This window comes from Neofelis nebulosa, chromosome 5 (assembly GCF_028018385.1).
Source record: "Neofelis nebulosa isolate mNeoNeb1 chromosome 5, mNeoNeb1.pri, whole genome shotgun sequence".
Taxonomy (NCBI): domain Eukaryota; kingdom Metazoa; phylum Chordata; class Mammalia; order Carnivora; family Felidae; genus Neofelis; species Neofelis nebulosa.
The window spans coordinates 26022951-26037160 of record NC_080786.1 but is presented as its reverse complement, the minus strand read 5'-3'; the positions used below and the strand labels follow the sequence as shown (position 1 = coordinate 26037160).

The 14210-nt window shown below is 39.3% G+C and overlaps 2 protein-coding genes across 11 annotated transcripts in view; one reads left to right on the top strand and one right to left on the bottom strand.

The window, feature by feature from the left end:
- Positions 1 to 6911, bottom strand: part of HACL1 (2-hydroxyacyl-CoA lyase 1) — a 93584-nt gene extending 86673 nt beyond the window's left edge. For 6 of the 9 annotated variants that reach the window (XR_009261741.1, XR_009261742.1, XM_058729838.1 and 3 more), the window contains exons 1-2: positions 4885 to 5124; positions 4605 to 4709 (exon numbers count right to left, since the gene is read on the bottom strand). Coding sequence is in view for 6 of the 9 variants with exons in the window: in XM_058729838.1 (XP_058585821.1) it covers positions 4605 to 4709; positions 4885 to 4974 (195 nt within the window). In the remaining 3 variants the exon portion in view is untranslated. Of the gene's footprint in view, positions 1 to 3429; positions 3482 to 4604; positions 4710 to 4884; positions 5125 to 6637 lie in introns of those variants that run through there. The other 3 variants (XM_058729839.1, XM_058729843.1, XM_058729842.1) reach the window with 3 other exon arrangements.
- Positions 5165 to 14210, top strand: part of BTD (biotinidase) — a 29888-nt gene continuing 20842 nt past the window's right edge. The window contains exons 1-2 of one of the 2 annotated variants that reach the window (XM_058729844.1): positions 5177 to 5293; positions 7327 to 7477. In XM_058729844.1, coding sequence (XP_058585827.1) covers positions 7467 to 7477 — 11 coding nt within the window. In that variant the 5' untranslated portion in view covers positions 5177 to 5293; positions 7327 to 7466. Of the gene's footprint in view, positions 5294 to 7326; positions 7478 to 14210 lie in introns of both variants that reach the window. The other variant, XM_058729845.1, reaches the window with a different exon arrangement.

The window sequence follows — 14210 nt, the reverse complement described above, 5'->3', positions numbered from 1 at the left end:
TTTCAAATCTCATCTTTTCTATATCATTCAATTCAATATATTTCTTATTTTCTGCTGTGATTTCTTCCTCAACCCATTGGTTAGTTAGGGTTCATAGTGATGTGTCCTTTTTCATTCCTGCTATTAGTAATTTGTATTTTCTCTCTTTCATTTTTGACCACTCTGCCCTAAAGTTTTTTAGATTTTACCAATCCTTAAAAACGTTTACCAAGTATCAAATATGTTATTTCACTTTCAGGTTTGGGGATTTTCTAGTTATCTTTCTGTTACTGAATTTATTTCTACGCTGTCAGGTTACATATACTGTATGTTTTCAATCTTTGAAGATTTGTTGAGATTCCCTTTATAGCCTCCATATGGTTAGTTTTTACTTTTCTTTTTTATTTTCTTTTTTTTATGTTTATTTATTTTTGAGGGGGACGAGGGAGCCGGGGAGGGGCAGAGAGAGAGGAAGATAGAATATCTGAAGCTTGGACCCATGAACCCTGAGATCATGACATGAGCTGAAGTTGGATGCTTAACAAACTGAGCCACCCAGGCACCCTGGTTAGGTTTTACTTTTAAACTACCCTTCAACTGCACAGGAAAAAGGGGAGGTGCTAAATTAAATACAAGATAACCTGAAAAACTGCTAAATACTCTCTCAAATAAATCCTTTTTCTTAGTCTGAGACATCTTTTTCTAGTATTATTTCTTCTCATTTTTTTTTAGAAATAGTAATGAAAATGATATTTTTCTAAACTCCACTCAATTTTATGTGTAGTAGACTTAAATAAACGTTTAGGATAGAAGTGTAAAAAAAATTAAAAATAAATTTTTAAGAATCTTTAACTGCTACCACTACCATATGCCCAACTAAGAAAGGGCACACCGGCTCCATGCCATTTCTTTGTTACTATTCTCCACTGGCCCTTATCACTTTCCCTTTTGCACACAAGACCAAATTCACACAGGACAGTAATAAGACAACTCCAAAAACGCAAGTGCATAAAATATAATGTCTGGTGCAATCTGAACACTGAAGAACACTGTCCACTTATTAAAGCAGGGTAAGAAATATTGCTACAGAATGCAAAATACGAAGCAACATATACCAAAAATTATATCCTTCTGGTAGCAAATGTCAAAAGCTGAAAGGAACTCTTTTTATGATCATAAAACATGTATTTCTCTACCAAATTAGCTCCACTCACAAGCAGAATGCTGTGTGTAGTACTTGAGAGCACACTCTAGAACTGAATTGTTTTGATTCGAATCTTGCTCCTCTCCTTTCTGCTGTGTAATTTTGGCAAGTTCCTCTGTACCCTGGCTTCCTTATCTATAAAATGAACATGACTGACAGCACTGCTTTGAGGATGAAATCAGTTAACATATGTAAAACATTCAGAACATTGCCTGCACAGTTAGTCCTCAGTAACTGTCACATTCCCAACAGTGTGCCTCCTCCCTGGAAAGCCAGTCAGCGTATGTCTTGATCACGCTAAGGATCTGATGAAAGACCACCAGGTCACAACCATCCACAACCAACTACACCTTTCTCTTTAGTACAAACGTGTAATTGGACACCAAGTCCTCTTCGGCCTCTTGAATGGCTTCTGAATCTGTTCTCACACTCTCCTTTCATCACCCTGTCATTACCCTGAAGTCAGGCACTAGTTAAGTCTTCCTGAGTACTGTACTGCGAAGAGTCAGGTTGACTGAGGGGACTATGTACCGGGAATGTCCTACAGGCATCTCAGTCATCAAATTTGCATTCATTACCTTTTCCCTCCAAACTGGTTCTTCCATCTGTATTCCTGATCTGAGTCAGCGGTGCTGGGATCCCCCTAGTCAGTTAAGCAAGCCCACATCTAAGAATCGTCTCCAGAAGAGCCTGTCCTCTCCTTCCTAGTTGGTTAATGCCCACTCATACTTCAAGACAGCTCAGGGATCATCTCCAGGAAACCTTTTCTGAAGCTTTAGGCTGAGCTGAGTACCCTTTTCTGGACTTCCATAGCACCCTGAATATATCTCTATCATAGCACTTATCACATTATAATAAAATTGTCTGTTTATGTCTGTCTCCACAGCCAGGTTATAAGCTCCTCAAGTACAAGGAAAGTATGTCATTCATCTCCATATTCCATATGTCCAATAAAGCACCTGGGACCTATGGAGGCCCTCCACTGAGATTACAGGGACTGAAATAAAACTTCAAGCTGCCCTGCTGATCCATACTCTGTACTACCATGATTTCTAGAGTACAAATCTAATTATGTCTCCCACCTATTTCAAAAAACCTTTCAGGTCTCATTCAATGCCTACTAAAAAAGTCCACATTCCTTTTCCAGCCATAGACTTTCTACAACCTCCCCTTGGTCTACCTATTCAGTCTCACAGCTCATTGTGCCTTTAAGCTATTTTGATGAAACAGCATGAACAAACCTTGCCTTCACGGGTAATCTTCTCTGTCCCACTCAGAGAGAACCAGTCATCCTTTATGTGCACCATTCCTTTATATATATATATACATATATATATATATATATATGTATATATATATATATATATATATATATATATATTTTTTTTTTTTTAGAGGAAGAGACAGATACAGATAGAGTGCAAGCAGGGAAGGGGCAAAGAGACAGGGAGACACAGAATCTGAAGCAGACTCCAGGCTATGAGCTGTCAGCACAGAGCCCGACAGGTTCTCGAACCCATGAACCACAAGATCATGACCTGAGCTGAAGTCAGACACTTAACTGACTGAGCCACCCAGGTGCCCCTATGTGCACCATTCCTTATATATACATTTTTTGTTTTATTTATTTATTTTTGAGAGAGAGAGAGAGAGAGAGAGAGAATGCACGTGAGCCAGAGAGGGGCAGTGAGAGGGAGAGAGAATCCTAAGCAGACTCTACCCTGTTAGCCCAGAGCTAGACATGGGGCTCGATCTCATGAATCATGAGATCATGACCTAAGTCAAAATCAGGAGTTGGATGCTTAGCTGATTGAGCTGCCCAGGTGTCCCTTATACATACATTTATAAGTATACTATTATAATTACCTCACCTTCCCAAACTTAAAGATCACAACTAAACCTGGTTCCTGAAGGAAATATTGAAATATAACCCTCTAGATTTGGGCTTGCTTGACTGACTAGGTGAATCACAGTGCCACTGACTCAAATCATGAATACAGAGGGAAGAGCCAATCTGGAGGGAAAACGTAGTGATTTCAAAATCAAACATGGGTTTCAGATACCTGTAAGACATTCCTGATATATATTTCCCTCAGTCATGTGACTCGTTCCAATAGTCAGAAGACGACTTATACACCAGTACCTGGTAAGTACTCAATAAATATTTGGTGTTTGAAGAAGAAACCAAACGTTCCACCTTCATAAAAAACAGTAAAATGTAAGTTATTTTATCACATTTTACTTACTGACTTATTAATAGATCAATAGCCTTATTTTCTCACATAGACGACAGAATAGAATATTGTTCCCACTAAGAAGATAGAAATGATACAAACTCAAGACCTGATTTAAGATTTTAAAAAACCCATACTCCTCAAATCTTACACTTAAGGCCTGCCATTCAATTAATAAACAATGTGGTAAGCATTTACATCATGCAAAAGCCCCAAACAAGCCAGGCACTCTGGGGATATAACAAATGAACTACAACTCCTGCTCTCTAGGAGCCTACATGTGATGGCAGAGAAAGGGTACCACTTACGGAGGTCAAGGCAGCTGTCTGGGCAACAGATGGTAAGAGCCTGAATTAGAGAGCAACAAACAGTGAGAGTGCAAAGCAGGAATACTTAGCTTTAGATGGACTGACAGGATATGACGCTGCAGAAGTAGTTTCTTGATCTTTTAAACCAGCACATAGTAAGCACTGAGACTGGGTTGACAAAATGTCTTATCTTCCTTTCTTTTGCTTCCAAATAAGCCTCTAAGAAGAGTGGTTGCATGATGCAGTGGAAGGAGGACTGGACTGGGATTTAGGACACCAGAGTTCGAATCATGGCTTTACCATTTGTGAACCTATTACCTTGCAGGGCCATCTACCATATAACATGAGAGCCTTGGCCTTCACCCATTCATCTCGTAGGAAAGGCCTGAGCACCTATCATCTGCTAGGCACTGGGGATACAGATGCGTCAAGAAGAAATAATATCCCCACTCTCCTGGATCTCACAGCCTAATAGGGAAGTCAGACCACACATATAATACACAGAAAGAGATACATCATAACAGGTAGTTATGAGAGGACAGAGGGACTGAATTCAGACCAGGAAAAGTGTCCCTTTCAGTTCCAACGCTCTAGACTTGGCAGAGAACAACCCGGTGTAGTGTCAAGAGCATGGACTCCAGACCCCAGAATACTTGGGTTCAAATCCTGGCTTCTGACACTAGCAACTTGTCACCTCGGGCAAATTACTCAACCTCTCTGTGTCAACTAGGATTAACAATAACAGTTCTTGCTTCATAGGATTGATGCGCTTGGTCTGGTTGAAGAACGGTGGTAAGGGCTGAGTGTCTGCGATGAATATCTGCTGCTATTATCAATCATTCCCAATAACGCTTTCGGCCCCCCACTGTCCATACTCACCGCTTGCTCATTCCTCATCCCGACATATCTGATGCCCATCTTCTGGGCCGCAACGGCTATTTCGGTCACTGGGATACCTACGATGCCAAACATGTACTCCACATCCTGGGGGCCAAGAACAGGGGAGTAAATGCCCGGGCCCGCGCCACACCGTTCCCTCCCGGGGCGCTAAAAGGAAAGCCTCAAGGAAAACCTCCCCACCTCCCACCGCACCGCTCTCCTTGTCTCCAAGACAACGTCTCCGCCCCCCCGCCGGCTTCCGTAGGAGAGTCCACCGTACTTGCGTTTTCAGGGCCTGGGCGATGACTTCAGCACCAGAAACCTGCTCCTCGTCTCCGTCGCTACATGCGGCTCTGTTAGTCTCCGACATCTTCCACCTAAAACTTCGAGATGCTCTCGCAGTCAAACATCAAGCTGACACGTAGACGCCCAGCAAAATAAAGTGGGGGGGACAGCCGCTCACCAATTGTGGAAACCGCTCCTCTGACTGACAAGGAGGAAGGCAACCAACCAATTTGAAAAGCGGGAAGGAAAAGGCGGGCTTAAATCCGTCGGCTCGCAGCGTGAGTTGAGAATGTAAACACACTCCTCCAATCAGAGCCGTGCCCTTTTCCCAGCTCCTCCATTCGCGGGGCCAGAGTGCCAGAAGGAGGCGGGACTAGCAGGAGGCTGAGACCTATGCCAAGCAGGTGAGACGCGGAGCCTCTGAGGCCTCTAGCTCCTCTGTGCGTACCCTCCGGAGGCATTTGGGGGTTCGCTAAGGCGAGTGGAGCACACGCAGAGTAGGAGCGGAAGGAGGGCTAGGAGCACTGGCGGAAGGGGGCGTGGCGGGCGCTCTCGCCTCCGCCCCCCCCGCCCCCCCGGCGCCCTAAGGGCCTAGGCAGGTTTCGCAAAGGCTGCTGGGACCCGGGTGGGCTGGGTGGAGCCTAGCCTAGTGCAAAGTTGATTTTCGGTCGTGTTGTGCTTCCAGGTCTGCTGCGTACTAGGCGTTCACTACACGTTTTTTGGTTTACACGCTTTTTTGTAACTAAAGAAGTTTCACAACTATGTAGTTTCTGAAACATAGTCAATAGTACACGTCAGTTAAACCCATAAACGGATTTACTCTTTATCCCAATATACATGGGGACACCGAATTTCCAACCAAAAGACAAAGTAATTTTGCCCAGAGCCATTGAACCCATCCCATTCTTCAGAATCCCCAGCTTGTACTCTACTCACTGTTTAGCCCTTAGGCTACAAGAGACAAGAAGGAACCCTTGAACCTAGTTACATTTGACCATTGTTTTCTCTAACCCTTGCGACTAGCCCACTCTTCCTCTCCACTCTCCATTCTTGTCTTTCCAAAATCAGGAAATGTGGGTTTTCATAATTTTTAGATTTAGTCCCTGTCTACCACCAGTCCCTGTAGCTTGATAACCTTTTAAAACGCATTTTTGAGCGAAAAAGATGTTTGTAGTGCAATTTCTGAGGGTGTGGTCTCCCTCCAGGTCCTGAAATCACCGGTTCAGTAATAAAATCTCCATAACAAAGAGTGGAACTTTAAATTTTTGAGGATTTGGAGTGTTTCAAAGCAAAAAGGCAAGTAATATGTGGAAGGTAGAGAGAGGAGAAGGGAGTGGATCATGGGTAGAGGAATGAGTGAAAAGCACTGGAAGTGAAAGGATTTCTAAATCCAGAGGTTTTCCAACTGTAGTCATGGGCCCTTCCGAAAGGTCTTCTTTTTGGCGGTTCAAGCCCTAACCTCCCACTCTAAAGACAAGAGAGTGAAATAGTTACCTCCCTGAATACGGGACCTAGCCTAAGGTAGCCGATCAAAGAGGGAGATTTCTTTGATGTTTCAGAGTTCCTCTAAAATATAAATGCAGGTGTTGCATTTCCACTCCAAAATGTATCCATATTTTAATATAAGTATTATCTTTTTATGAGGTAAAATAAACATGCAATTAAATGTACAGGTCATAAAGAAGTTTTGACAATTGGCTATACCTATGTAATCGCCACCCAAAATAAAAATGACATTTTAAACTTACCAGTCAAGTGAAATTGATGTTCCAGAAAGATGCAAAATGTTCTTTGTGTGGCTTTGAATAGTCCTGTTCTTTGTCTCCCGTCTCTGAGAAGCATGGACCCCACCCTCCTCTATCAGGTAGTATTGTTTATATCAACACTTATGTGACAGTCTGTACTACCATTGTATCAGAATCACTTGGAAAGCTTTTTAAAAATGCAGTTGCTTAGGCCCTACACCACATCTTCTGAATCAGTGAGTTAGGACAAGTTAGGCACCTATATATTTTTTAAAGCTGCTACCTAATTTTGATTTGCAGCCTGACTTGGGAACTCCTAGCTCTGTACTCATGGTTGAGGCATTAGTTAACAATGAAATGTGTGACTGCCTGTTACCAAAGTAATACTGTTGATTCGTTTGGATTTACAGGTTCAAGGCTACTTGTTTGACATTGGCAGCACAGACCGTGTAGATTGTTAGTCCATTCATGGGACCTTGTGTCTACTTCTGTGTCAAAAGAATCATGGACAAAATCACTCCACATAAAGTGTTGTGAAAACTGTGCCATGAATTGGAACAAGTCCCCTGAATTTAGATTAATGGGTTTTACAAAAAGGATAAATTCTCAACTGACTGGATTCTGGCCTTTAGCAAGGGGAAAAGTCAATGAGACTATTTAAACTTGCTTTCACCTTTGTATCTTTGGTTCAGGGTACAACGTTCCACTGTGTACTTGGTCGGATGATTCAGCAGAAGTGATCCTTGTCCCCAGGATTAGCAAGCACTGAGAGCAACTCCTTTCCATCCAATTGTGATTACAGGATTCTGCTGTGATTTATCCAGGCCCTTCCATGCAAACTTTGTAAGCATTAACCACATTCTTTATTACTTTGATTGGTGGTAGGCATGGAATTTTATTTGTTGCATGTTTTATTGGAATTTTTTTGTTTGATTTTGTTTCTTTATCCATGGAATGAGGTCAAAGGAGGAATAAGTCTGAGTTGGGTTTTTTTTTTGTTTGTTTTTTTTTTTTCAGAAAAGGCTAACACAATGATAATATGCTCTCTAAAGCACAGAGCTGGGATGACTGGGTGGCTCAGTTGGTTAAGTGTCTGATTCTTGATCTCAGCTCAGGTCTTGATCTCATGGTCATGAGTTCAAGCCCCACATTGGGCTTCGTGCTGGGTGTGAAGGCTACTTAAAGAAATAAAATAATAAAACAAACAAAGAGCAGAGGTGGTCATCAAAGTGTCTATGCCCAAGTTCATCTGGGTAAAGAGAATATCCAGGCAACCAGGTAACTTATTAAGAGTTGCAAATATAGTGCCTAGAGAAAATATATTCTCTAAAGGCAGTTTCTAAAAGTAATAGTAACTCCTCAGGCCCCCAAATTATGATAGTATGTTTTAATTTCAGTAAACAAAGACACTAAAAATCCTTGTGATTATTTAAAAAGCAAAACACCAGCTGAACCTATAAGAAATTGTCTCACAAACCTATGTTATCAAGATGTGAAGTGTTTGGTTATCAAGTGAAGAAATGAATTAGGGTTATCTGTGATATATTATAGAATGGCTGAAAAGAAAAGAAAATTGGCTGAAATAAAAGAAAGCTGAAACTAAGTACCTTAAAAACAAACAAAAAGCAAGCAACAATAACAAAAAGAAAAAAGAATATCTATGTAGAATACTCTTTTTAAAACCAACACTGAAAACCGTACAGCAAGAAATGTGCTATAAAAAAAAATGTGTGAACATAATTAGAGCAGAAAATAAAATATAAAATAAAATGTTCTTTGAATAAAATAGGTTAAGTTGATCTTTGCTTCTCATTAAATTGATGGACTGCAAAGTACCAAAGCTCAGAAATAGGCTTGAAGCAAAACCAGTGAAAAGCAGTTTTATTATTGAGGTGTCTGGGACAGGTTTAATGCCTATTACTGGGAGACGGGTACTCGGGGACAGGTACTGGGTTTTTTTTCCAGTTGTCTGTGACCTAGAGAAAGGTTGGATTTCTGCCCTTGGCTAGGACATGTCACAAGCACCTTTTCTCTACATTTGAATGCCAGCTAGACCCAGACCTGGAGTGGGAAACGCAGTTGGGCAGAAACTGAAGAAACATTGTGTCCCTCTTATTGCTGTGTCTTTGTCCATTGTGTGTTTGGTTGTTTGTTTGTTTTTTTTCAATTTAAATTTGGGGTGGTTTGACTTCAGCAATCGTTAAATCACTAATAAACATGTTACTTTATGTAAAGCGCACCAGAAAATGGTGACAACTGTGTGTCATGCTATGAGGATGTAAGAGATTTATCTCAAGTGGCTTAGAAACCGTAATCCAACATTTCTCAGTATGATAGAACCCCACACTTGGGGGTGGCCCATGGTGGGGGTGGGGTGGGGGACAGCTATGACTTATGAAAAATGGTAGCAATAGTTCAATGCTTCTGTTCTCATTTGTTTCTTCTGTTTTGCCATTAGCCTTCATTACAGTCCCTTTCCTTAGCTTTTAAAAGTGTACCTTATTGTTTTGTTTTGCTTTTAATCTGTTCCTCATGTGAGCAAAACAAAGAATCCACTCTGGGGCAGAATCTCTGAATGATTCCCGGGGTTCTGAATGGAACTGCTGGGGTGTAATCCCAGGTGAGGGACATCTTCCTGATTAAGAGTTTAGGCCCTTGAACTTCCTTCTGTGTCACAACCTTTGAGTTCCCCTTTGGAGCTTACCTGTGACATACTGTTTTATTCACTTTAAAGTTTGTTTATATTTAACATTTACGGCATCTTTCAAACCCATGAACGGGAACAGAGATGGATTCATACACATGTACCCAGCCCCTAGCTCAAGAAATTCATTAAAAATACAGTGAAGCTCCCTGTGGATCCCTTCCCCAGTGCATTTTCCACCCCCTGTGCCATAGAGGTAACCACTATCTTGAATTTGGTGTTTATAATTCCCACATTAGCCATTCTCTTTTTTTTTCTAGTTTTTTAATGCTTTTATTTACGTTTGAGACAGAGAGAGACAGAGCATGAGTGGGGGAGGGGCAGAGAGAGCCGGGGAGGCACAGAATCTGAAGCAGGCTCCAGGCTCTGAGCTGTCAGCACAGAGCTCGATGTGGGACTCAAACTCAGGAACCATGAGATCATGACCTGAGCCAAAGTTGAACATTTAAACGACTGAGCCACCCAGGCACCCCTCACATTATCCATTCTTTACGGGATGGACATTTAGGTTATCTTTAACTTTTCATTGTTATAAACAAATTTCTCTAAACGTTTTTGCATGTCCCCTGGTGTACCTGTGTGAGTTTTTATGTATATGTGGCTAGGGGTGGGTCACATCAGTGTTACTAGATATTGCCAAATTGGTCTCCAAAGTTACTGTACCAATTGATAGTCCCACATTCTGTTTATAAGAACTCCCCTTTCTCCACATTCTCAATCATGAAATTTGTAATTTTTGCCAATCTACGTGAATGTGAAATGGCTTCTCATTTGCATTTCCCTGATTACTAATGAAGATACAGGTATAGATATGCCATCTGGGTTTTCTTATTCTGTCAATTGCCTCTTTTATATCTTTTGCCCATTCCTTTATGGATTGTTTATCTTTTTCTTATTTATTTGTAGATATTCTTTATATATTCTGAATGCTTATGCTTTGTCTTTTAACTTTGTTTATAGTTACTTTTGAGGTGCAAAGTTGTGGGGTTTTGGGGTGTGGTCACATTTGACAATTCTTTTCCTGGGCTCCTTCATGTGCCCGTGGTCAGTTGCTAGGTCACTCTGCCACTGGAAGCTGACTGGTAACCCACTGGGGTGGCAGGTATATTGCTACTGAACCCGTTATCGCTCATCATTCAACAGGTGTCCCTGGGCTTCTTCAGATGGTGGCAGCAGATTGCAAAAGGGGACAAACCCCATTGTGGAACCTTTGTGTATCATGGTTGCTAACATCCTATCAGCTAAAGCAAGTTACATGGCCGAGTTCAGACTCTGACTAAGATGGCATTAAAAGTGACATGATAAAGAAACATGAATATGGAGAGAGGAATCGTTGCTAGCCATTTTTGCTAGTCAATTTCCCAAAATATCCATTTTCCATTTACGGTATAGTTCATTCTTATCCCAATGATCCATAGTGTCATCTCTGTTATACTATCAAGTTTCCATATATGTATGTGGTCTGTCTCTGTACTCTGCTCTTTCTTAATTTTTTTGAAATAAGTCTTATGTTGGTAGGGAAGTCCTTCTATTTTGTTCTTTTGAAAACACCTTGTCAGTTGCTATAATGTCCTATTGCTGCTATAACAGGTTACCACAAATTTGGTGGCTTAAAAACAACATAAATGCATTATCTTATAGCTCTATAGTTCAGAAGTCTGAAATGGGTCTCCCTGGGATAATATCAAAATGCTGGCAGGACTGCGTTCCTTTCTGGAGGCCTTAAAAGAGACTCCTTCTAGCTTCTAGAGGCTTCCCACATTCTTGGCAATGTGAACAATATCAGGCCTAAACCTTCTCATGCTACCATCCCTCTGGTTCTCCCTCTTCTACTTTCACTCATAAAGGCACTGGTGATTGCATTGAGCCTACCTACATAATCCAGGATAATGTCTATTTTACAGTCAGCTCTTTAGCAAACTTTAAAAATACATATATATGCACACATATAATATATATATGTGTGTATATATATTATATATATAGATATCTATATATATATCTATAAATATAGATATATATACCTAATATATATATATGTGTATATATGTATATATATGTATATATGTATGTATATGTGTATATATATATATATGTGTGTGTATATATATATGTATATACATATATATAAAGCAGGCTCCACACTCAGCATGGGGTCTAATATGGACTCAATCCCATGATGCTGGGATCATGACCTGAGCCAAAATCAAGAGTTGGATGCTTAACCAACCGAGCCACCCAGGCGACTTTAGCATCTTTAGCAACTTTAATTCCCTTTTTGCCATGTAACCCAACATACTCATAGGTTCTGGGGATTAGAATGTCTTTAAAGGGCCGTTATTCTGCCTACCAGATCTATTCATGGTCTTTTTCTCTTTTCTACGTATTATAGAATCAGTCTGTCACATTCCAGTTTATCACTCATTAGGATTTCAATTGGAATTATATTGAATTTATAGATTAATTTGGAAAGAACAATGTCTTTATATTATTGAGTCTTTTTGCCATAAGCATATCTCTCCATTTATTTTATTCTTCTTTAATGTCTTTCAATAAAAATATTTCATCATACTTGCTATATTTATTCCTAAGCACCTAACTTTTTATTGATTTTTTTGCATTTTCTAGTTTTAGGGGGCCACTGTATTAGAATGCAATTAATTTTCATATGTTGGTCTTAAATGTAACTATTTTACTATACTTTCCTATTAATTATAATAATTTGTTTATGGATTCTCTTGGATTTCTTTGTAGATAATCATAGAATCAATGAAAGTTTGTTTTTTCTTTTCTTGGTCTTATATCTTTTCTATTTCTTTTTCTTAGCTTAATGCACTACCTAAGACCTCCAGTACAATATAGATAAGAAGCACTGATAAGTGGCATTTTTGTTTCATTTAACGTGTTAATACAGTGAATTAAGTTGATATACTTTTTCATATTAAATGCTTTATCATTCTTGTGATAAACCTCGTTTGGTCATGATGATGATTTTCTTCTTATACATTGCATAATTCAGTTTGCTATTATTTTTATTTAGACTTTCTACATTTGTGTTTAAGAGTGAGAGTCAACCATTATTTCATTTCTCGAACTATCCTTATCTAGTGTGGGTATCAAGGTTATACCATCTTTTTAAAAATTTTGGGACAGTTTGTATAAAATACGTAGGTGTCAATATCTTCATATAAAAAAAAATACAGTATGTATCTTTTCCTTGAATGTTTGGGAGAATTTCCCTAAAAAGTAGACCAAGATTGGTGCTTCTGGGGAGGAGTCTTTGATAATTTAATTTTTCTTGGATAATTGGTGTGCTTAGTTTTTTTCTTTTTTGGACTTAGTTTTGGTAAATTTTATTTTCCTAGAAAGTTACGTGTTTCATCCACATATCCATTCAACATACATTTGTTCCAGAGTAACAGATAATCAATTCTAAATCTTTGTTATGTTCCCTTTTAATTTTTTCTTTATGTTCATGTGCATGTTTATTACTTTTGTTCCTGATCAATCTTGATGGAGATTTGCTTAATTTCATAAGTCTTTTCAGAGAATAAATTTTGTACCCAGGCTCTCTGGAGAAATGGCTACTTCTAGACCTGAGCCAAGGAATGTGCAAGAGAAGCTTGGGACATAGTTTAATGTCAGATTGCAGAAAAGCTATTAGAAACTACTAGGGTAATATCAAGAAGAATCTATAGCTAACGTGAAGAGGCTGCCATTGGCCAAGGATGGGATACTTTGAGTTTCAATAATGATAATAATTGAGATGGAGAGAAACTCATAAAATATGTTTAAATATATGAGTTCATAAATGATATTTTTTAAAGATTTTTTTTTTTAAATTTTTAAGTAATCTCCTCACCCAACATGGAGCTCAGGCTTACAACCCTGAAATCAAGAGTTGCATGCTCCACCAACTGAGCCACCCATAAATGATATTTTAAAAAATTGGTCAACTTCAGAGAATAATAGAGAACCAATTCATTGTCTTGAAAACTGATTTTAAAAAGAATGGAAGAGAGAATCTAGCATTTATCCTGCCTTTTCTGTATGCACTGTACCACTAGATAACCAAATAGCAGATAAAATAGAATGTCTTTTTATGAAAAGTATTCCAATTAATAAATTAAATGATGGAATTAGAAAGCTAGCACTTTGCAATCCCCAATGAACATATAAAGGCATTAAGTATCAATGTTTTGTGCTAAGATTATGAGAAGAGAGTTAGACACGTGCCTTGTGATGAAAATACACACTGCCACCCATAGCCTTGCCAAAAGGATGGACACTGAGTCTGATCCAGTTTTGGATCCAGCTGCCAATTGGCAAGAAATAGCAAAGAAAGAGGAAAAGTTTGAACCTCACCATGCATTTGCAATAATACAACCCATTCTGTTGGAAAATCTACAGGTCTAATCTACAGGCTTCTTCAACAAGTTTGTTTTATGGAAATAAAAGGGACGAAAAAGGAAATTCTAGATTGAAAGAGACTTAAAGCCTATATCAATGTTTTAATTTTTTTTTAAATTTACTTTTTTAGTAATCTCTACACCCAACATGGGGCTTGAGCTCACGACCCCGAGATCAAGAGTTTCATGCTGTTCTGACTGAGCCAGTCAGGCACCTCAATATATCAGTGTTTTTAAATTAGGAAGACTAAACTATAATGTCTAGGGATGCACATTGGGTCATAAAGCTTTTCTTTCTTTTAAAGGAAGTGATAAGCATAAAAGCCATGGTAGTGGTTAGTTGGTCACTTATGGGTAGAGTTGCCAGATTTAGAAAAACAAAACAGGGCACCCAGGACTCCCAGTTAAATTTGACTTTCAGATAAACAATGAATAATTTTTTAGCACAAGTATGTCCCAATAC